Source organism: Panulirus ornatus, chromosome 20 (genome assembly GCF_036320965.1).
Source record: "Panulirus ornatus isolate Po-2019 chromosome 20, ASM3632096v1, whole genome shotgun sequence".
NCBI classification, from domain to species: Eukaryota; Metazoa; Arthropoda; class Malacostraca; order Decapoda; family Palinuridae; genus Panulirus; species Panulirus ornatus.
The window spans coordinates 67,502,074-67,527,356 of NC_092243.1; the positions used below are offsets into that span (position 1 = coordinate 67,502,074).

Here is a 25,283-nt window from a genome sequence, read left to right on the forward strand (position 1 = left end):
TCAATGAACTCTTGGCATGGGTTGTGGGCAGGCCCTGATTTCTGTATATTACTAGCAGGTGTGTGTGAATAAGGCTTAGTAACATATCTTTTTGATATGTTACTAAGGAAGGAGAAGAAAGTAGCTATAAAAAAATGGTTGTATGTTAAGATTGTGAACACATCTGTCTTGGTCTCATGTCTTATCTTTGATAAGCAGGTCCGCCAGGTTAGTGGACCACTTCTATTAGAAAATTCTTATTACATGCTTTGATTTTACTCATATCAACCTTTGAGATTGATGGTTTTAGTCTAAACAGCATTTTATTGTGTAAAATGCATGGGTTCTGTTACACCTTATTCCATCAACGATATTGAAAAGGGTAGAACAATGGGGACCATAAGACTTATAAAGGATTCTGTATTTTTGAAAATTTAGATATCATACAACTTGTCAGTTTACAGGGTGACATCTACCATTGTTTAAGTTTTCATATGACTACAGAGACTCCTGTGGTAAAGACAGCACATGAAAGTTTGAATGCAGTATTTTACTTTGGCAACAAGCTGTTTCTGTTCTTGCCTTCAGATCTCTCGCTGCTTGATATGTATTGTCCTCAACTTCAAAACATTCTCTTCAATGCCTCCTGGCATTTTTTTCAGTCTCCACTTATTCACAGGCTGAGTTGAGGGTGTTTGCTGTGCTGAAATGCCTGCCAAACCTGCTCTTGCAAGGAGTTGAACATCATAGACACTGTTATGCCATCTGATGCCCATCACTTGGTGCAGGTGTTGCAAATGGGAAGCACCAAGTTTTCATGCTGCTAATGACACATCCATGCATGACATCAAGCAATATTGTGAAGACAATGACTTATTTGTTGAATGCTGACTAATTTTATGAGGCAAACATATGCCATGTTGCTTCCATACCTGCTGATGCAGCTGTCCAAAAGTAGCACTTTACTAATTCAAGTCATCCCAATGTTCAGTATGTTTTCAAGGTAAGTAAACACATATCCTTGAGCATCTGCTTACTGGCACATTAACAAAGTTTTCTTTTGATAGATCATAAGGCCAAAGTTTTGACTTGATTCTGTTAAGCAATTTATAAATTTTTATAGTTCCTCTGCAGTGTATTTATCAATGCAGTGTAGATTAATTCCTGAGCTAGAGTTTCAGTAATCCTGTTATTTGTTCACAGGATAGTGTTCTATAGCATACTTAGAATTCGAAAAAAAAAAGTTTCACTGAGGTTGCAACTGAGAAAAGGATAAGTTGCCACTGAGAGTGGTTCATGCCCATAAAATCATGGAATTGATGAGAGATTTTAAGGAAGTTATGCATTTTTTAGGACATTATTGAACAAAAATTGATGTTGATCATGGAATCTTTCATTTGTTGCCATGCACCAAAGACCATGTCAACATTGCAGGGTGTAAGAATCTCAAGCAAAAGACAATACAACCATAAACACACAGAACATGGCTTAAGATACAAACACCCCACACCATGCTACACATTGACCTGACAACATATCCTCGATGACTTCAATCATCCACAACTCCAATCCTGCACAGAACTAGTGGCAGTTGACATCAACAAAGCATTCAGAACTTACCCCACACATATCCTCAAACTAAAGGTACTTGACACCATTTTCCATAACCATGACATAAAGAGGATGGCCAATTTCATAGCAGGCCGCCATAGCAGTCACTCACAACGGCTTCAGCTTTAAAACTTAAACTCTTCAACAGAGTTCCTAAGGGGCGGCTCTTTCTCCAACTGTTTTTAATTCTACATAACCTTTAGCAAACCACAAGAAGAAGGTCCTTTCATATGCAATCACATGACAATGTCCTGATACCACAGGATCAACAGCAAACATGCAACACTACACAATTGGAACAATGGCTCACTCAGAATATCTGCATCTTCACAGATAGTCTTTGATCACTCTTTTAACCCTTGACAGGCACAAATCCATTTCAAACCTTCCAGTCGCCTTAAATGAACATTCACTCCCAATGAACAAAACAACAACCATCCCAGGCATATGACATTCACTCCCCATACCAGTAATATCAACACAAAAGCAACACCCAAATACCCTCATAACACTAACCTGGCACCAGACTTAAAGAAGAAAAGAAATACCTCAACATCCTCCACAAACAATGTATCTGCTCCACTTTATGCCTCAACTGCCTGGTCTTCTGTCCTTTCAATTAGGAATATAGCAAAGCTGAAAGCCACACAAAATAAAGCACTCAGAACAGTCACTGGCTGCTCAGCAACCACAGACACTCAATACCCACATAATGAAACTAAGATTCTCAATACGCTCCCATCTCGATGAGCTTGGCACCCTTTTCTGTGCAACAGGAACCTCGCCCATCCAAACCACCCCATAAGGAATCACCAACTGCAAGTGGAAATCAATAGCTCACTGCTGCTTCACACTTCAGTAACCCCTACTTGCAGATCTCCCCAGCCCAACAAACAGAACTGACAAACTTATAACTTGTGAAATAAAAACTAAACACACTGACCTCCCAACTCAGTCTTAAAGATCAGCCCATGAGACAAACACCCTTAAAAAGTGCCGCTCTCCAGACAAACACAAGTCATACTTTCTTGTCTACATCTGGTCATTACCTGTTCCTACAATACTATATATATAATTTTAACATATCCCTAAACCCTTCATGCCCACGATACATGTACTATTATGAAGACAATGAGTACATACTTTGGCAAGATTTGTGTGAGGAAATACCCACAGAGAATTGAGTATATAGAATGGCAAAAGATAAGAGCAAATGAAGGGACTGGATGAGGATGAGGAAGGAGTGATGGCATGTGGAAGAGATGTGTGTGCCATGCAAAAGATGAAGTGGGCAGATTAGAAAGGGTAGTGAGTGTGTGGATGAAGAAGTATAGCTGCTAGTGAAAGAAAAAAAAGAGGTGTTTGGGCGGTACTTAACCGGAAAGATGTGCAATTAAATAGGTGGTATAAGATAAAGCGGCTGGAGGTCATAGGGGTTGAAAAAGTGCAAATGAGAGTTGGGGTGAAAGGGTAACATAAGAAGATTTTTTGGAAGAAAATGAATAATGTGTGAAAGACAACAGAACAAATGCGAAAATTGGTGAAAGGGGAAATGATAACAGGTAGTTATGAAGTGAGGATGAGATGGAGTATTTTGAAGAATTGTTGAATGTGTTTGATGATTAGAGTGGCAGATGTAGGATGTTGTGGATGGGCTGGTATGCAAAGTGAGAAGGATAAGAATCGGTTATTGAGGTGGAGAAATTCAGTGACCAACACAGACGTATGTGAAGCAGCCATATTGTGGGTGATGCACTGTAGTGACGATTGTACTCTACTGTAGTGGTTTGGTCTTTGTGTGACGGACGGGGTACGGAGATGGTTCGTTCTGAGGGGGACAGTTGTGACTAGCAAGGAGGATATATGATCTATTTTTTTTGGAGGGTCCAATTGAAACCAGAGTGATGGTAAATAAAGAGGCTACATATGTACTTACTCATGTATATGTACTTACTATCCATTGAGGGAAGGGGGGGGGGGATCAAGTGATTAACGCAATAACTAATTTTCTAGATCCTATATTCAATAATTCCTTTGCTGATACAGTTTAAAGATTTTTAATTATCAAACTGAGACGCAACTTTTCTTTTAAAACGTGTTTATGGAAGATGGAGGGAAGCATTCACGGCTCCTGAAGAGGGGGAGGTGGGGTCTCTACCAGATGTCAGTCTAGGGGAGCCGCGGACCATCCTGGACCCCGGGGATAACCTCGCACCCCTTTTGAAAAGGAAACCCAGCGATGTCCTTTGGGACCCTTTCTCTCCTTTTTTTTCTTTTTAGAAATAAAGATCTAAATACAGACAGCAACGAGCACATAGATAAGGCAGAATGCATGTGGTGTATTACGTAATGACTTTACCTATGTATTTACATATAATGGCTGATAAAAACAGCTACTACTATGATTTTTGCTTTGTTTATGAGCTGTGCTGATATAGGAAGTCCTACTTAGTTCATTCTTAAAGTAGAAAAAAAAAAGAGAGGAATGGCAACGGTGAGGTCTTTTTCTTCCCAGGATGGGTAGAGGAGAGGAAGAAGAGATGGGACAAGGGGAGAGGATAGTTTGAAAGAGAAGAGTTACGTGTGTGAGGATAGTAAATTATCTTTATGTATGTGGATGATTTTCTGGAAGCATGTTTTCGGTGCCTTAATTAGTCCCTCCCCAACCCCATGGGAGAGAGAGAGAGAGAGAGAGTATGTTTTATCTTTAGTTTTCATGGAGGAATTATTATGCTAAGCGAACCATTATTTATTATATGGATCACCGGAGCCTTTCTAGGAGTGTTGTGTGGCACTGAGGGAGCCATGGATGTTACATGTTTGTACTATTACAGTCTAGATATCAAATTTCTTTGTAGTTTGTAACCATCGTTGTCTCCAGCTGGTCTTTAGACACATACGTGTTGGGTTGCTTCTTTTACATATGAACCCGACAAGTTTGATTTAATGCTTTTCTAAAGTTTCTACAAATTAAAGGTATTATTTTTTTTTCCTTTTGTGTCAAATCGTTAAGCCGTATTTTGTATGCGTGAATTTTCATTGTGTGCCAAATGGATAGATATGGTCCCAAATCAGGTCACGCCAAGAATTTTGGTCATGATAGATAAGGTCCCAGATCAGGTCACACCAAGAATTTTGTTCATGATAGATATGGTCCCAAATCAGGTCACTCCAAGAATTTTTATCATGTTGATAGATATGGTCCCAAATCAGGTCACGCCTAGAAATTTGATGATGTTGATATCAGATATGGTCCCAAATCAGGTCACGCCAAGAATTTTGATCATGTTGATAGATATGGTTCAAAATCAGGTCACGCCTCGAATTTTGATCATGTTGATATCAGATATGGTCCCAAATCAGGTCACGCCAAGAATTTTGATCATGTTGATAGATATGGTTCAAAATCAGGTCACGCCTAGAATTTCAATCATGTTGCTTTAATTTTTTGTTGGGCACTCAGAATTAGAAAAAAGAAATAAAGTTCACAGTCAGAATAACCATAACTACAGATATTAATTAATGGAATTTCAATAAGTGAGTAGAATAGGGCAGGTATTATTTATCATCATAGCCCTTTTAAATTATTGCTACCAATTTGATTTGCTTTTCTTTTACGTGTATGTCATTTCGCCCCTGAGACGGACACAGAACAAGAGTAGAATTTAACGTAAAACTTTTAAATCCCATAGTAATATATGTCTTAGAAATCTCTCCAAGTAGCACTTTATACAGAGGAACAATATTAAATAGTGTGAACTTACAAACATTTTAAAGCTCCCAAAATTGTACAAACTTTATTCTTTTCAAAGTTTAAGGGATTCACTGACATGAATATTACACAGAATACATATCTTTGTAACAATGGAGGGCCATTATACGCGTCTCCTTAGAAGTAAATAGGGAAGACCATTATGTAATTTCAGTTGTAGTCCTAAGAAACATCATGCGTCCATATTTATTGATTAAAACGCACCCTTTTACTAGAACCACTTGTAGTACATTTATAGTATCGTATTTCAACAGGATAACGAACAGTAATGTTGTTATGAATGCGTTAAGTGTCTGATGGCAAATAAATCAGCCAAAATAAGGTTGTGGGGTAATGATAATGGCGAGAGTGGCAACTCTCCCGGGAGCAATCAGCTGGCGGAGGAGGAGAAGGAGGCAAGAAGCGGCAGTGGTTGTTGAGGCGTTAGAGGGTACACTGTGTCGTAATATTCTCTCCCGATTTGTTCACGATGCTGGTGAAGTTGTGGTGCGTTTTCGCTGTTTTATGTGTTCTCGGAGCCGCCACGAATAAGTCAACTCCTCTAGTGATATGGCATGGCATGGGTAAGTTAGGGGATCGTTAATTTTAGAAAGGACGTTTCGTTCGTGTGGTAGACTTGTCATGTGCATATAATTGTTCCGTATAACGCAAAACACCGACTGTTAAAGTTTATTATTTTGGTGAGGTGTTATTTAGTCGTCGTCACATTCATTTATTTCTGTTCCGTTGTAAATGTATTTCTTTTTTTTTTAATACAATAGCCATTATCACTAAATAGTTTGCATTTCCTTAGCTGATTTCCAGCAACAGACTTTGAGTCATGTATGGTGGAAGTGCCCACTCAGCAATATGATCTCCATCCTCCATCCATCCAGCCCATTGATCCTTTGTCCTTCCCAGCTGTCACTCAGCTTACTGATCCACCATCCTTTTTAACTATCCCGGTGCTCACTAACTCACCATCCTATATATTCCGCTGCTCGCTGATCCACCATCCATTTTAGCAAACCCTCTGCTCACTGATCCTCCATCCTTGTTAGCTGTTGTCCAGCTCACTGATCCTCCATCCTTGTTAGCTGTTTTCCCAGCTCACTGATCCTCCCTATTTCCTAGCTGTCCCCCTGTCCACCATTTTTCTTAACTATCCCCATGCTTGCTGATCCTCCATACCTCCTAGCTGCTGGCTTCCTGCTCAGTGATCCTCCATCCTCCCTGCTCAGTGATCCTCCTATCCCTCCTAGCAATCCATCTACACATTAATCCTCCATCGTTCCTAGCAACCTCTCTACTTACTGATCCTCCATTCTTCCCTAGCCATCCCTCTGCTCACGGATCCTCTATCCTTTTCCAAGCTATCCCCCAGCTCACGGATCCTCCATCCTTCGTAGGTGTTCCCCCTTGATCACCGATCCTCCATCCTTCCTCGTTGTCCCCCCCCCCCTCTAGTTCGCTGACCCTCAATCCATCCTAGTAATCCCTCTGCCTATTTATCCTCCATCCTTCTTACCTGCTGTTCCCCAGATCACTTGATCTTGTAGCCTTCCAAGCTTTCCCTTTGCTCACTGATCTCCCATCCTTCCTGGCTATATATATATATATATATATATATATATATATATATATATATATATATATATATATATATATATATATATACCCCTGCCTTTTGACCCTTTTCACCATCCTGCGACAAGGACGCCCCCAGAGGAGGAGGGTTGCACAGCAAGACACAGTGCAAAGACAGCAGTCCACACTATCGGTTGTCTTACTACTACCTCCTCCTCCCGCCCTTCCACCGTACCAACTCATCAGACTCTAGCACAGCCTCCCCTCAGTGTGAGGGTTAATGGTCAGGTCAGGTCAGGTCAGCACCAGCCGCGCGCGTACCCAAGGATTGCAAACTCGCTTAAGTCCATGATGAAAACCTCTAAACATGAGTTACAATATGTCAGAACATTACATATTAGCATATTTTACATTTGGATATCAAGTTCAATTATTCCCCCCCCCCCAAACCCCGATCCACAACACTTTACCATCAGACCTCACCATATCGTCACACGGCAGAAAGACGAAAACGGCGAAAGGAGGACAATTCTTACCCCATCCTACCTTCCAACCTCACATTCAACCTCACTATGACGCTAGTGCCCACCCCAGACTATAAGGGGAGGGAGGGGGGGGTGTGCTACTGAGGAAATCCCCCCCTCCATTCTCGAGATGTACATTGATTATTATAATTACTAAATGATAATATTGGTGTATAGTCTTTGTTTATTTTTAGCGCTTTTAATCCCTTGGAAGAAAATGTAATTTATAGGCACATATTTAATTGTTTTACTGTTTTACATTAGTTACCAATGAAATAACTTTGTCCCAGTACACTGAGGTACTGTACGTGTATAATGAAATTTCTCTTTCTTCAGAGCATAGTAATGTTACCAAAATGTCCTGAAAATATATTTTCAGTCAACACTGAATGCCGGTCTTGTCATAAAATGTACAACAGCTGTATTCAGTTTTATATGGGAACAACTTGACGTGAGTGTAATTGAACTTGATATCCAAATGTAAAATGTGCTAAGAAGATGTAATGTTCTAACGTATTGTAACTCATGTTTAGTTTTCATCATTAACTTCAGCGAGTTTGCCATCCTTAGCTACGCGGCTGGTGCTGACCTGACCTGACTTTTAACCACCTCACACTGAACATCATTGTTTGGTAACTTGTTAAGGTTCTGGGTATGGTTGTGTGTGAGTTTTAAAGGTTAGGTTAGAGCGAGTATTGCCATGGCTTGTGCTCTTTTTACACGTTATCATGTGTGACGAGTTGGTGAGATGTGCACGTCAGAGGTTCTCTCTCTCTCTCTCTCTCTCTCTCTCTCTCTCTCTCTCTCTCTCTCTCTCTCTTTTATTCGCTGTCCATCTCATGTGCCCACATTCCCACCGATCCATCATTCGTGTCAGTTGATCTCCCTATCAGTTGATCCATCCTTTTCCTACCGATTCCCCGTTCATCCTGGCAAGCCTCCAACACACTGATCCTCCTCCATTCTTTTTTTGCTGTCCTCGCGCGCGCTGGTCTTCCATCCACAGTTGCCCTCTAACCCACAGTGGACCCAACATTCCTCTAAGGCCTTCTTAAAACACAGATCCTCCATCCTTCGTATCAGTCTTCTATACTCCCTACTCTCCCATTGTCGTCCATCATTCCCAGTCCGCAGACCACTGATGTACTAACCCTCCCAGCACCCGCCGTCCATGCAATATCCATCCTCTCTTAGCAACTTCCCTACTTACCCGTTGCTGTTCATCCCCCCCTTATCCTAGTGCCCTTCCCAACACTGCTCATTAAAGCCTCCAGTTAGTTCCCCAGTCCACTTTTTTTTTTTTTTTTTAGCAAAGTGATCAAAGGAGAAAAAAGATGGTGTGTGACGGGAAGAAATAGTTTGGATTGAGAAAGAAGATTGAAGTGTATCTTTATTGCACGTGAACGATTTTCCGAAAGCGTGTTCTTCTGGGTTTCGTATTTGCATACGCTCGGCACACAATGGCTTCTTTGTACGTAATCGTGTTGAATATTTTGGCTTTTGAAGGGAGATCCACCGAGACGCAAAACATTATTTGTTTTATGCGTCGAGGCTTACTAATCATTCAATTCTCAATTCCCTCTCAGGCCATCGATCCCTCCATCCAGGACAGACTCCCTGCCCAAATGACCATTTCTCCTTCCAAGTTTCCAAACTCTCCCAAGACCCCCTATCCTCTCTCTTCAAGTCTCTCACCCTGCCCGCTGATTCTGTCCTTCCTTGTCACCCAAACCGCCGATTTCGTATCCGTCTTCCAAGTCTTCCCGCCCCACTGATCATGTACCCTTCATATTCTGTCTACTCTGATCAGCTAACCTTCTGTTCCTCGGAGTCTCCCTGCCCCTTTCAGCCTCCGTCCATTGAAGTTTCCCTGCCCGCTGTTCCTCTATTTCTTGTGGTCTCCCTGTCCACTCGTCTCCATCCTTTGTAGTCTCTCTGCCTGCTTTTCGTCTGTTCCTTCTAAGTCTCCCTGCCCACGTATTGTCCACCCTTCCACTTGCCCTAATCTGTGTAGTCGTCCTGCCCACTCATCCTCCATCCTTACTTGTCTACCTGCTCACTCATCCTCCTCCATTCCAGTCCCTGTGCCCAGTGATTCCCTCCCACCCCCTCAAACTTCCTTGCTTTTTCGTCCCATAGCCTTCCAAACTCCGTGGGTAAAGATTTTAGAATATGGTATGAGAAATTTTGTTTTGCAGTGTTCATGTGGTGGATAGCTTATATAGATAAAAGTGGAGGAGCAGTGTTGATATTTTTTTTGTGTGGTGAAAATTAAGGGCACCACCAGAATCACAAATATTTAGATTTCTTTTTTGCAATACAATTCTGTATACTGGATTTAGAGTAAAATCAGACTGACATAGTGTGATTCGAAACTTTTTCTTGTTTTCTGATGGTCAGTACTTAAGGTGACAGTGGGGAGGTTTATGAAGTCCATGAAAAAATGGGGTTAACTTAGAATTAGGTGAAAGTTGGAAATTAACAACCTGTGACTATTTCATCAGAGTATCTCTAGCAGCTGACATTTACCTTAACCGTTAATGTTATTTGTAGAAATATATTACTGATTGCAGCTTTGCTCTGTGGTCCAGATTTGGTTACCAGGTCCTGTTTGTATTGTACAGGGAAAGACTGGTACCCTGTTCTTGCATCTCTTTATGCATGCCTATAAAGATGATAGATTGTGTCGAATGAATCTGTTGAGAATTTTGACCACATTTGGTGCACAGTCATGAGTTTAAAATAAGGCCATTTGCTGAATCAATGAGTGGTGATGTTTCATTAGACGTTGATATGCATATTTATTTAATGTATCATGAGGATGCAAATGAAATAAAAGAAAAAGTGTAGGCAAGAGTTAGTGACAGGAAGAGAATACCAGTTATTGGCCCTTATGACATCTGACAGATGCATTCATCCATTCAATAGCCTGAAACCATTGAAGTGACCTCATTCACAGGGGAGTGCCTGTTGTCTGTGTTCATAATAAAAGGAACCAGCTTTTATGGGGAAGGAGTTCATGACTCACCATGGCTCACCATATTAAATTTTCCTGCTATTTTATTGTACAGCTTTGTGTTCATAGGAAGAGGAACCAGTTTTTATGGGAAGTTCATGACTTGCCATCTGAACTTTTTCTGCTATTGTATCATACAGCTTTGTGTTCATAGTAAGAGAAACCAGTTTTTATGGGGAGGGAGTTCATAACTCATGGCTCACCATCTGAGCTTTTCTGCTATTGTATCATACATCTTTGTCAGTGGTGTATTCAGGGTATGGCAGGTAGGGCAGGTGCCCTGGGCGCCACTTGAAGGTGGGGCTCCACTCAACAGGTTTGTTTATGACATATGCTACCTGATTGACATTTTTACTGGTTTTGTGAGATAAGAAAGAAACTTGCCTACTTTTCAACTATAGTAATAGTTTTCTACTTTCAGTTGCATTAGTACTTGGACAGTACAATTTTGATCATTTGAATAAGTCTTTTAAGAGTTTATATAAATTTAAGTGTGAACGAATGGGGCCTTTGTTGTCTTTTCCTAGCACTACCTCGCACAAATGAAGGGGGGGTTGTCATTTCATGTGTTGCCAGGTGATGATGGAAATGAATGAAGGCAGACAGTATGAATTATGTACATGTGTATATATGTATATGTCTGTGTGTGTATATATATGTATACGTTGAGATGTATAGGTATGTATATTTGCATGTGTGGATGTGTATGTGTATACATGTGTATGTGGGTGGGTTGGGCCATTCTTTCATCTGTTTCCTTGCGCTACCTCGCTAACACGGGAGACAGCGACAAAGCAAAATAAAATAATAATAAAAGTTTGGCCTAACTCTTCAACAGTTTATAATTACATTGTACATGTTTTTATATACATCCACTGTATGTACATTTTTAATCAAGCCAGAGGCACAATTTAAGTACTTGACAGAGGTGCTATTTCCCCTAGATATGCCCCTGAATAGTTAGGGATATTTTTTAGCTCCAAAAACTTTTCTTTCAAAATTGAAGGATAACATAATCAGACACTTCTATACTTGAAATAGTCATGGCTAATACTTCATAATGCTCTCAGTTACCAATACATACGCAATAAATATGATGTAAAGGAGCAGAAAATATTTTGAAAATCTTCATTTGACAGCTTAATTGAATGTCATTAAGATGACTAAATGTTATTTTAACACCAGATTTGTATTCAGCATAAAAAATCTTATACTGAGTTTTTAAAGGAAATATGTTTTTCTGACAAAAAAATAGCTCCAAAAACTTTTTGTTTCAAAATTGAAAGATAAGATATTCAAATACTTCTATACTTGAAATAATCATGGAAATATATCATAATGCTCTCAGTTACCGATATATACCCAGTAAAACAATGCAAAGGATCAAAAGATATTTTGAAATTGACTTCATTTAACAGCTTAATTGAATGTCTTAAAGACGACTAAACGTTAACACCAGATTTGTATTCAGCATGAAAAAATACTTCTTATATTGAGTCTTTAAAGGAAATCTATTTTTCTGAGACAAATACCAAAAATTGAAGGTTCAGGGGGATTCTTTAACTTAAAAAACTGTGCTTCAAAATTGAAAGATATAATATTCAGACACTTCTATACTTGAAATAATCATTCAAACATATATCATGATGCTCTCAGTTACTGATTCATACCCAGTAAACATGATGCAAAGTATCAGAAAACATTTTAGAATTGACTTCAATTAAGAGCTTGATTAGATGTCGTAAAGACGAGTAATTATATGTTAATACCAGATTTGTATTCAGCATGCAAAATACTTCTTATAATGAGTTTTTAAAGGAAATCTATTTTCTGAGAAAATTCCCAAAAATTGAAGGTAATAGTTCATGGTATTTATTAGCTGAAGAATCTTTTTCTATCAAAATTATAACATGAGATATTGAAACTCTTCTATACTTGAAAGAATAATGAAAAATATATCATAATGCTTGCAGTAACCGATACATACTCAGTAAATACAATGCAAAGGAATAGAAATATTTTAAGATTGACTTCATTAAACAGCTTCATTGAGTGTCATTAAGAGGACTAAACATTATTTTAACACCAGGTTTGTATTTAGCATGAAAAATACTTCTTATGATGAGTTTGTAAAGGAAATCTTTTCTTAGAAAAATACCAAAATTTGAAGGTAATAGTTCAGGGCATTTTTTGGAACAAAAAAATTTTGTTTCAAAATTGAAAGGTAAGATAATCAAACACTTCAATAGTTGAAATAATCATGGAAAGTATAATTCTTTCAGTTAGCAATACATAACCAGTAAATATGATGCAAAGGAGCTGAAGATATTTGAAATTGATTTCATTTAAGCTGTTAGATTTTGAAAGAAAAAGTTTTTGAAGCTAAAAAATACCCTGAAGTATTACCTTCAATTTTTTGTCATTTTTCTCATAAAAAATAGATTTCTTTTTGAAAACTTATTGTAAAAAGTATTTTTCATGCTGAATACAAATCTGGTGTTAAAATATCATTTATTCGTCTTAATAACATTCAATTATGCTGTTAAATGAAGTCAATTTCATAATATTTTCTGCTCCTTTGCATCGCATTTACTGGGTATATATCAGTAAATGAGAGCATTATGATATATTTTCCATGATTATTTGAAGTATAGAAGTGTTTGAATATTGTATCTTTCAATTTTGAAAAAAAACATTTTTTTTGAAGCTAAAAAACACCCTGAAGTAATTTTTTTTTTTTTTTTTTTTTTTTTTTTATACTTTGTCGCTGTCTCCCGCGTTTGCGAGGTAGCGCAAGGAAACAGACGAAAGAAATGGCCCAACCCCTCCCCCCATACACATGTACATACACACGTCCACACACGCAAATATACATACCTACACAGCTTTCCATGGTTTACCCCAGACGCTTCACATGCCTTGATTCAATCCACTGACAGCACGTCAAACCCTGTATACCACATCGCTCCAATTCACTCTATTCCTTGCCCTCCTTTCACCCTCCTGCATGTTCAGGCCCCGATCACACAAAATCTTTTTCACTCCATCTTTCCACCTCCAATTTGGTCTCCCTCTTCTCCTCGTTCCCTCCACCTCCGACACATATATCCTTCACTTTTTCTCATTTTTCTCAGAAAATAGATTTCCTTTAAAAACTCATTATAAGAAGTATTTTTAATGCTGAATACAAATCTGGCATTAAAATAGCGTTTAGTCTTCTTTATGACATTCAGTTAAGCTCTTAAATGAAATCAATTTCAAAATATTTCTGCTGCTTTGCATTGTATTTCCTGGGTATGTGTCGGTAATTGAGAGCATTATGATATATTTTCCATGATTATTTCAAGTATGTAGGTTTGCGGCAGGGGTGTGTGATGTCTCCATGGTTGTTTAATTTGTTTATGGATGGGGTTGTTAGGGAGGTGAATGCAAGAGTTTTGGAAAGAGGGGCAAGTATGAAGTCTGTTGGGGATGAGAGAGCTTGGGAAGTGAGTCAGTTGTTGTTCGCTGATGATACAGCGCTGGTGGCTGATTCATGTGAGAAACTGCAGAAGCTGGTGACTGAGTTTGGTAAAGTGTGTGAAAGAAGAAAGTTAAGAGTAAATGTGAATAAGAGCAAGGTTATTAGGTACAGTAGGGTTGAGGGTCAAGTCAATTGGGAGGTGAGTTTGAATGGAGAAAAACTGGAGGAAGTGAAGTGTTTTAGATATCTGGGAGTGGATCTGGCAGCGGATGGAACCATGGAAGCGGAAGTGGATCATAGGGTGGGGGAGGGGGCGAAAATTCTTGGAGCCTTGAAGAATGTGTGGAAGTCGAGAACATTATCTCGGAAAGCAAAAATGGGTATGTTTGAAGGAATAGTGGTTCCAACAATGTTGTATGGTTGCGAGGCGTGGGCTATGGATAGAGTTGTGCGCAGGAGGATGGATGTGCTGGAAATGAGATGTTTGAGGACAATGTGTGGTGTGAGGTGGTTTGATCGAGTAAGTAACGTAAGGGTAAGAGAGATGTGTGGAAATAAAAAGAGCGTGGTTGAGAGAGCAGAAGAGGGTGTTTTGAAATGGTTTGGGCACATGGAGAGAATGAGTGAGGAAAGATTGACCAAGAGGATATATGTGTCGGAGGTGGAGGGAACGAGGAGAAGAGGGAGACCAAATTGGAGGTGGAAAGATGGAGTGAAAAAGATTTTGTGTGATCGGGGCCTGAACATGCAGGAGGGTGAAAGGAGGGCAAGGAATAGAGTGAATTGGAGCGATGTGGTATACCGGGGTTGACGTGATGTCAGTGGATTGAATCGGGGCATGTGAAGCGTCTGGGGTAAACCATGGAAAGCTGTGTAGGTATGTATATTTTGCGTGTGTGGACGTATGTATATACATGTGTATGGGGGTGGGTTGGGCCATTTCTTTCGTCTGTTTCCTTGCGCTACCTCGCAAACGCGGGAGACAGCGACAAAGCAAAAAAAAAAAAAAAATTTCAAGTATAGAAGTGTTTGAATATCTTGTTTCAATTTTGAAACAAAAAGTTTTTGAAGCTAAAAAATACCCTCATTATAAGTAGTATTTTTCATACTGAATACAAATCTGGTGTGAAAATATCATTTAGTCATCTTTATGACATTCAATTATGCTGTTAAATGAAGTCAATTTCATAATATTTTCTGCTCCTTTGCATCGCATTTACTGGGTATATATTGGATACTGAGAACTTTATGATATATTTTCCATGATTAGTTCACGTAAAGAAGTATTTGAATATCTTATCTTTCAATTTTGAAACAAAAGGTTTTTCGAGCTAAAAGATACCGTGAAGTATTACCTTTAATTTTTGTCATTTTTCTTAGAAAAATACATTTCTTTTTAAAAACTCATTATAAAACGTTTTTTTCATGCTGAATACAAATCTGGTGTTAAAATATCGTTTAGTCGTCTTTATGACATTCAATTATGCTGTTGAATGAAGTCAATTTCATAATATTTCTGCTCCTTTGCATCGCATTTACTTGGTATATATCGGTAACTGAGAACATTATCATATATTTTCCATTATTTGAAGTATAGAAGTGTTTGAATATTGTGTATTTAAGTTTTGAAAAAACAAAAATTTTGAAGCTAAAAAAAATACCCTGATGTATTACCTTCATTTTTGGCATTTTTCTCAGAAAAATAGATTTCCTTTAAAAACTCATTATAAGAAGTATTTTTAATGCTGAATATAAATCTGGCGTTAGAATATCGTTTAGTCGTCTTTATGACATTCAGTTAAGCTCTTAAATGAAGTCAATTTCAAAATATTTCTGCTTCTTTGCATCGTATTTCCTGGGTATGTATCGCTAATTGAGAGCATTATGGTATATTTTCCATGATTATTTGAAGTATAGAGGTGTTTGAATATCGTATGTTTCAATTTTGAAACAAAGAGTTTTTGAAGCTAAAAAATACCTTCAATTTTTGGCTTTTTTCTCGGAAAAATAGATTTCCTTTAAAAACTCATTATAAGAAGTATTTTTCCAAGCTGAATACAAATCTGGTGTTAAAATATCATTTAGTCATCTTTATGACATTCAATTATGCTGTTAAATGAAGTCAATTTCATAATATTTTCTGCTCCTTTGCATCGAATTTATTTGGTATATATTGGTAACTGAGAACATTATGATATATTTTCCATGATTATTTGAAGTATAGAAGTGTTTGAATATTGTAGCTTTCAATTTTGACAAAAAATTTTTGAAGCTAAAAAATACCCTTCAATTTTTGTCATTTTTCTCAGAAAAATAGATTTCCTTTAAAAACTCATTATAAGAAGTATTTTTAATGCTGAATACAAATCTGGTGTTAAAATAACATTTAGTCGTCTTTATGACATTCAGTTAAGCTCTTAAATGAAGTCAATTTCAAAATATTTCTGCTTCTTTGCATCGTATTTCCTGGTTATGTATCGGTAATTGAGAGCATTATGGTATATTTTCCGTGATTATTTGAAGTATAGAAGTGTTTGAATATCGTATGTTTCAATTTTGAAACAAAAAATTTTTTGAAGCTAAAAGATACCCTGATGTTTCAGGGCATTTTTCTCAGAAAAATAGATTTTCTTTAAAAACTCATTATAAGAAGTATTTTCCATGCTTAATACAAATCTGGTGTTAAAATATCATTTAATCGTCTTTATGACATTCAGTTATGCTGTTAAATGAAGTCAATTTCATAATATTTTCTGCTCCTTTGCATCGCCTTTACTGTGTATATATCGGTAACTGAGAACATTATGACATATTTTCCATGATTATTTCACGCATAGAAGTATTTGAATATCTTATCTCTCAATCTTGAAACAAAAATTTTTGGAAGCTAAAAAATACTTCAATTTTTGGCATTTTTCTCAGAAAAATAGATTTCCTTTAAAAACTCATTATAAATAAGAAGTATTTTTCGTGCTGTATACAAATCTGGTGTTAAAATATCATCTAGTTGTGTTTATGACATTCAATTATGCTATTAAATAAAGTCAATTTCATAATATTTTCTCCTTTGCATCGCATTTACTTGGTATATATTGGTAACTGAGAACATTATGATATATTTTCCATGATTATTTGAAGTATAGAAGTGTTTGAATATTGTATCTTTCAATTTTGAAAAAAAAATTTTTGAAGCTAAAAAATACCCTGATTACCTTCAATTTTTGTCATTTTTCTCAGAAAAATAGATTTCCTTTAAAAACTCATTATAAGAAGTATTTTAATGCTGAATACAAATCTGCCGTTAAAATATCATTTAGTCGTCTTTATGACATTCAGTTAAGCTCTTAAATGAAGTCAATTTCAAAATATTTCTGTTTCTTTGCATCGTAATTCCTGGGTATGTATCGGTAATTGAGAGCATTATGGTATATTTTCCATGATTATTTGAAGTATAGAAGTGTTTGAATATCTTATGTTTCAATTTTGAAACAAAAGATTTTTGAAGCTAAAAAATACCCTGATGTATTACCTTCAGTTTTTGGCATTTTTCTCAGAAAAATAGATTTCCTTTAAAAACTCATTATAAGAAGTATTTTTCATGCTGAATACAAATCTGGTGTTAAAATATCATTTAGTCGTCTTTGTTACGTTCAGTTATGCTGTTAAATGAAGTCAATTTCATAATTTTTTCTGCTCCTTTGCATCGCATTTACTTGATATATATCGGTAAATGAGAGCATTATGGTATATTTTCCCCGATTCTTTGAAGTATAGAAGTGTTTGAATATATTATGTTTCAATTTTGAAACAAAAAATTTTTGAAGCTAAAAAATACCCCGATGTATTACCTTCAATTTTTGGCATTTTTCTCAGAAAAATAGATATCCCTTAAAAACTCATTATAAGAAGTATTTTTCATGCTGAATACAAATCTGGTATTAAAATATCATTTAGTTGTCTTTATGACATTCAATTATACTGTTAAATGAAGTCGATTTCATAATATTTTCTTCTCCTTTGCATCGCATTTACTTGGTATATATCGGTAACTGAGAACATTTTGATATATTTTCCATGATTGTTTGAAGTATAGAAGTGTTTGAATATTGTATCTTTCAATTTTGAAAAAAAAATTTTTGAAGCTAAAAAATACCCTGATGTATTACCTTCAATTTTTGGTATTTTTCTCAGAAAAATAGATTTCCTTTAAAAACTCATTATAAGAAGTATTTTTAATGCTGAATACAAATCTGGCGTTAAAATATCATTTAGTCGTCTTTATGACATTCAGTTAAGCTCTTAAATGAAGTCAATTTCAAAATATTTCTGCTTCTTTGCATCGTATTTCCTGGGTATGTATCGGTAATTGAGAGCATTATGGTATATTTTCCATGATTATTTCAAGTATAGAAGTGTTTGAATATCTTATGTTTCAATTTTGAAACAAAAATTTTTGAAGCTAAAAATACCCTGATGTATTACCTTCAGTTTTTGGTATTTTTCTCAGAAAAATAGATTTCCTTTAAAAACTCATTATAAGAAGTATTTTTCATGCTGAATACAAATCTGGTGTTAAAATATCATTTAGTCGTCTTTATGACATTCAGTTATGCTGTTAAATGAAGTCAATTTCATAATATTTTCTGCTCCTTTGCATCGCATTTACTTAGTATATATTGGTAACTGAGAACATTATGATATATTTTCCATGAATGTTTGAAGTATAGAAGTATTTGAATATTGTATCTTTCAATTTTGAAACAAAAATTGTTTGAAGCTAAAAAATACCCTGATGTATTCCCTTCGATTTTTGGCATTTTTCTCAGAAAAATAGATTTCCTTTAAAAACTCATTATAAGAAGTATTTTTAATGCCGAATACAAATCTGGCGTTAAAATGTCGTTTAGTCGTCTTTATGACATTTAGTTAAGCTCTTAATTGAAGTCAATTTCAAAATATTTCTCTTTCTTTGCATCATATTTTCTGGGTATGTATCGGTAATTGAGAGCATTATGGTATATATCGATGATTATTTCAAGTATAGAAGTGTTTGAATATCTCATGTTTCAATTTTGAAACAAAAAATTTTTGAAGCTAAAAAATACCCTTCAATTTTTGGCATTTTTCTCAGAAAAATAGATTTCCTTTAAAAACTCATTATAAGAAGTATTTTTCATGTTGAATACAAATCTGGTGTTGAAATATCATTTAGTTGTCTTTATGACATTCAATTATGGTGTTAAATGAAGTCAATTTCATGATATTTTCTAGTCCTTTGCATTGCATTTACTTGGTATATATTGGTAACTGAGGACATTATGATATATTTTCCATGATTATTTGAAGTATAGAAGTGTTTGAATATTGTATCTTTCAATTTTGAAAAAAAAAAACCTTTTGAAGCTAAAAAATACCCTGATGTATTACCTTCAATTTTTGGCATTTTTCTCAGAAAAATAGATTTCCTTTAAAAACTCATTATAAGAAGTATTTTCATGCTGAATACAAATCTGGTGTTAAAATATCATTTAGTCGTCTTTATAACATTCAATTATGCTGTTAAATGAAGTCAGTTTCATAATATTTTTTGCTCCTTTGCATCGCATTTACTTGGTATATATCGGTAACTGAGAACATTTTGATATATTTTCTATGATTGTTTGAAGTATAAAAGTGTTTGAATATTGTATCTTTCAATTTAAAAAAAAAAATTTGAAGCTAAAAAATACCTATTCAATTTTTGGCATATTTCTCAGAAAAATAGATTTCCTTTAAAAGCTCATTATAAGAAATATTTTTCATGCTGAATACAAATCTGGTGTTAAAATATCATTTATTCGTCTTTATGACGTTCAGTTATGCTGTTAAATGAAGTCAATTTCATAATATTTTCTGCTCCTTTACATCGCATTTACTGGGTATATAACGGTAACTGAGAACATTATGATATATTTTCCATGATTATTTCACGTATAGAAGTATTTGAATATCTTATCTTTCAATCTTGAATGAAAAATTTTTTGAACTTAAGAAATACCCTGATGTATTACCTTCAATTTTTGGCATTTTTCTCAGAAAAATAGATTTCCCTTAAAAATTCATTATAAGAAGTATTTTTCATGCTGAATATAAGACTGGTGTTAAAATATCATTTAGTCGTCTTTATGACATTCAATTATGCTGTTAAATGAAGTCAATTTCATAATATTTTCTGCTACTTTGCATCTCAATTACTTGGTATATATCGGTAACTGAGAACATTTTGATATATTTTCCATGATTGTTTGAAGTATAGAAGTGTTTGAATATTGCATCTTTCAATTTTGAAAAAAAAATTTTTGAAACTAAAAAATACCCTTCAATTTTTGGCATTTTCCTCAGAAAAATAGATTTCCTTTAAAAACTCATTATAAGAAGTATTTTTCATGCTGAATACAAATCTGGTGTTAAAATATCATTTAGTTGTCTTTATGACATTAAATTATGCTATTAAATGAAGCCGATTTCATAATATTTTCTGCTCCTTTGCATCACATTTACTTGGTATATATCGGTAATTGAGAGCATTATGATATATTTTCCACGATTATTTCAAGTATAGAAGTTTTTGAATATTGTATCTTTTAATTTTGAAAAAAAAATTTTTGAAGCTAAAAAATACCCTAATGTATTACCTTCAATTTTTGGCATTTTTCTCAGAAAAATAGATTTCCTTTAAAAACTCATTATAAGAAGTATTTTTCATGCTGAATACAAATCTTGTGTTAAAACATCGTTTAGTTCTCTTTATGACATTCAATTATGCTGTTAAATGAAGTCAATTCCATGATATTTTCTGCTTCTTTGCATCGCATTTACTTGGTATATATCGGTAACTGAGAACTTTTTGATATATTTTCCATGATTGAAGTATAGAAGTGTTTGAATATTGTATCTTTCAATTTTGAAAAAAAAAAATTTTTGAAGCTAAAAAATACCCTGATGTATTACCTTTAATTTTTGGCATTTCCTCAGAAAAATATATTTCCTTTAAAAACTCGTTATAAGAAGTACTTTTAATGCTGAATACAGATCTAGCGTTAAAATGTCGTTTAGTTCTCTTTATGACATTCAGTTAAGCTCTGAAATGAAGTCAATTTCAAAATATTTTGTTTGTTTGCATCGTATTTTCTGGGTATGTATCGGTAATTGAGAGCATTATGGTATATTTTCCATGATTATTTGAAGTATAGAAGTGTTTGAATATCTTATGTTTCAATTTTGAAACAAAAAATTTTTGAAGCTAAAAAGTACCTTCAATTTTTGTCATTTTTCTCAGAAAAATAGATTTCCCCTTAAAAACTCATTACAAAAAGTATTTTTCATGCTGAATACAAATCTGCTGTTAAAATATCATTTAGTCGTCTTTGTTACATTCAGTTATGCTGTTAAATGAAGTCAATTTCATAATATTTTCTGCTCCTTTGCATCGCATTTACTTGGTATATATCGGTAATTGAGAGCATTATGGTATATTTTCCACGATTCTTTCAAGTATAGAAGTGTTTGAATATCTTAAGTTTCAATTTTGAAACAAAAGATTTTTGAAGCTAAAAAATACCCTGATGTATTACCTTCAATTTTTGGCATTTTTCTCAGAAAAATAGATTTCCTTTAAAAATTCCTTACAAGAAGTATTTTTCATGCTGAATACAAATCTGGTGTTAAGATATCATTTAGTCGTCTTTGTTACATTCAGTTGTGCTGTTAAATGAAGTCAATTTCATAATATTTTCTGCTCCTTTGCATCGCATTTTCTTGGTATATATCGGTAAATGAGAGCATTATGGTATATTTTCCCCGATTCTTTGAAGTATAGAAGTGTTTGAATATATTATGTTTCAATTTTGAAACAAAAAATTTTTGAAGCTAAAAAATACCCTGATGTATTACCTTCAATTTTTGGCATTTTTCTCAGAAAAATAGATATCATTTAAAAACTCATTATAAGAAGTATTTTTCATGCTGAATACAAATCTGGTATTAAAATATCATTTAGTTGTCTTTATGACATTCAATTATACTGTTAAATGAAGTCGATTTCATAATATTTTCTGCTCCTTTGCATCGCATTTACTTGGTATATATCGGTAACTGAGAACATTTTGATATATTTTCCATGATTGTTTGAAGTATAGAAGTGTTTGAATATTGTATCTTTCAATTTTAGAAAAAAAAATTTTTGACGTTAAAAAATAAACTGATGTATTACCTTCAATTTTTGGTATTTTTCTCAGAAAAATAGGTTTCCTTTACAAACTCATTATAAGAAGTATTTTTAATGCTGAATACATATCTGGCGTTAAGATATCATTTAGTCGTCTTTATGACATTCAGTTAAGCTCTTAAATGAAGTCAATTTCAAAATATTTCTGCTTCTTTGCATTGTATTTCCTGGGAATGTATCGGTGATTGAGAGCATTATGGTATATTTTCCATGATTATTTCAAGTATAGAAGTGTTTGAATATCTTATGTTTCAATTTTGAAACAAAAAATTTTTGAAGCTAAAAAACACCCTTCAGTTTTTGGCATTTTTCTCAGAAAATAGATTTGCTTTAAAAACTCATTATAAGAAGTATTTTTCATGCTGAATACAAATCTGGTGTTAAAATATCATTTAGTCGTCCTTATTACATTCAGTTATGCTGTTAAATGAAGTCAATTTCATAATATTTTCTGCTCCTTTGCATCGCATTTACTTGGTATATATTGGTAACTGAGAACATTATGATATATTTTCCATGATTATTTGAAGTATAGAAGTGTTTGAATATTGTATCTTTTAATTTTGAAAAAAAAAATTTTTGAAGCTATAAAATACCCTGAAGTATTACCTTCAATTTGTGTCATTTTTCTCAGAAAAATAGATTTCCTTTAAAAACTCATTATAAGAAGTATTTTTCATGCTGAATACAAATCTGGTGTTAAAATATCATTTAGTTGTCTTTATGACATTCAATTATGGTGTTAAATGAAGTCAATTTCATAATATTTTTTGCTCCTTTGCATCGCATTTACTTGGTATATATTGGTAATTGAGAACATTATGATATATTTTCCATGATTATTTCAAGTATAGAAGTGTTTGAATATTGCATCTTTCAATTTTGAAAAAAAAAATTTTGAAGCTATAAAATACTTGATGTATTAACTTCAATTTTTGGCATTTTCTCAGAAAAATAGATTTCCTTTAAAAACTCATTATAAGAAGTATTTTTAATGGTGAATAGAAATCTGGCGTTAAAATATCGTTTAGTCGTCTTTATGACATTCAGTTAAGCTCTTAAATGAAGTCAATTTCATTATATTTCTGCTTCTTTGCATCGTATTTTCTGGGTATGTATCGGTAATTGAGAGCATTATAGTATATTTTCCATGATTATTTCAAGTATTGAAGTGTTTGTATATCTTATGTTTCAATTTTGAAACAAAAAATTTTTGAAGCTAAAAATTTCCCTGATGTATTTAATACCTTCAATTTTTGTCATTTTTCTCAGAAAAATAGACTTCCTTCAAAAACTTATTATAAGAAGTATTTTTAATTCTGAATAAAAATCTGGTGTTGAAATATCATTTAGTTGTCTTTATGATATTCAATTATGCTGTTAAATGAAGTCAATTTCATAATATTTTCTACTCCTTTGCATCGCATTTACTTGGTATATATTGTTAACTGAGAACATTATGATATATTTTCCATGATTATTTGAAGTAGAGAAGTGCTTGAATATTGTATCTTTCAATTTTGAAAAAAAAAAATTTTGAAGCTAAAAAATACCCTGGCATTTTTCTCAAAAAAGTAGATTTCCTTTAAAAACTCATTATAAGAAGTATTTTTCATGTTGAATACATATCTGGTGTTAGAATATCATTTACTTGTCTTTATGACATTCAATTATGCTGTTAAATGAAGATAATTTCATAATATTTTTTGCTCCTTTGCATCGCATTTACTTGGTATATATTGGTAAATGAGAACATTATGATATATTTTCCATGATTATTTAAAGTATAGAAGCTTTTGAATATTGTACCTTTCAATTTTGAAAAAAAAAAAGATTTTTGAAGGTAAAAAATACCCTGATGTATTACCTTTAATTTTTGGCATTTTTCTCAGGAAAATAGATTTCCTTTAAAAACTCATTATAAGAAGTATTTTTCATGCTGATTACAAATCTTGTGTTAAAATATCATTTAGTTGTCTTTATGACATTCAGTTATGCTGTTAAATGAAGTCAATTTCATAATATTTTCTGCTCCTTTGTATCGCATTTACTTGGTATATATTGGTAACTGAGAACATTATAATATATTTTCTATGATTATTTGAAGTTTAGAAGTGTTTGAATAGTGTATCTTTCGATTTTGAAAAAAAAAATTTTTAAAGCTAAAAAATACCCCGATGTATTACCTTCAATTTTTGGCATTTTTCTCAGAAAAATAGATTTCCTTTAAAAACTCATTACAAGAAGCATTTTTCATGCTGAATATAAATCTGGTGATAAATATCATTTAGTCGTCTTTATTACATTCAATTATGCTTTTAAATGAAGTCAATTTCATAATATTTTCTCCTTTGCATTACATTTACTTGGTATATATCGGTAACTGAGAACATTTTGATATATTTTCTATGATTGTTTGAAGTATAGAAGTGCTTGAATATTGTATCTTTCAATTTTGAAAAAAAAAATTTTTGAAGGTAAAAAATATCCTGATGTATTACCTTCAATTTTTGGCATTTTTCTCAGAAAAATAGATTTCCTTTATAAACTCATTATGAAAAATTTTTTTCATGCTGAATACAAATCTATTGTTAAAATATCATTTATTCATCTTTATGACATATAGTTATACTGTTAAATGAAGTCAATTTCATAATATTTTCTGCTCCTTTGCATCGCATTTACTGGGTATATAACGATAACTGAGAACATTATGATATATTTTCCATGATTATTTCATGTATAGAAGTATTTGAATATCTTATCTTTCAATCTTGAATGAAAAATTTTTTGAATCTAAAAAATACCCTGATATATTACCTTCAATTTTTGGCATTTTTCTCAGAAAAATAGATTTCTCTTAAAAATTCATTGTAAGAAGTATTTTTCATGCTGAATAAAATCTGGTGTTAAAATATCATTTAGTCATGTTTATGACATTCAATTATGCTATTAAATGAAGTCAATTTCATAATATTTTCTGCTCCTTTGCATCGCATTTACTTGGTATATATTGGTAAATGAGAACATTATGATATATTTTCCATGAATGTTTGAAGTATAGAAGGGTTTGAATATTGTATCTT

General features: G+C 33.9%; 1 protein-coding gene across 3 annotated transcripts in view; it reads left to right on the forward strand.

Annotated features, from left to right (window-relative positions):
- The first annotated feature begins 5,759 nt into the window (after nt 1–5,759).
- Ppt1 (Palmitoyl-protein thioesterase 1) overlaps nt 5,760–25,283 on the forward strand; it is a 62,993-nt gene continuing 43,469 nt past the window's right edge. Inside the window, exon 1 of one of the 3 annotated variants that reach the window (XM_071675137.1) lies at nt 5,760–5,925. In XM_071675137.1, the coding sequence (XP_071531238.1) occupies nt 5,832–5,925 (94 nt within the window). In that variant the 5' untranslated portion in view covers nt 5,760–5,831. Of the gene's footprint in view, nt 5,926–8,748; nt 8,924–25,283 lie in introns of those variants that run through there. The other 2 variants (XM_071675136.1, XM_071675138.1) reach the window with 2 other exon arrangements.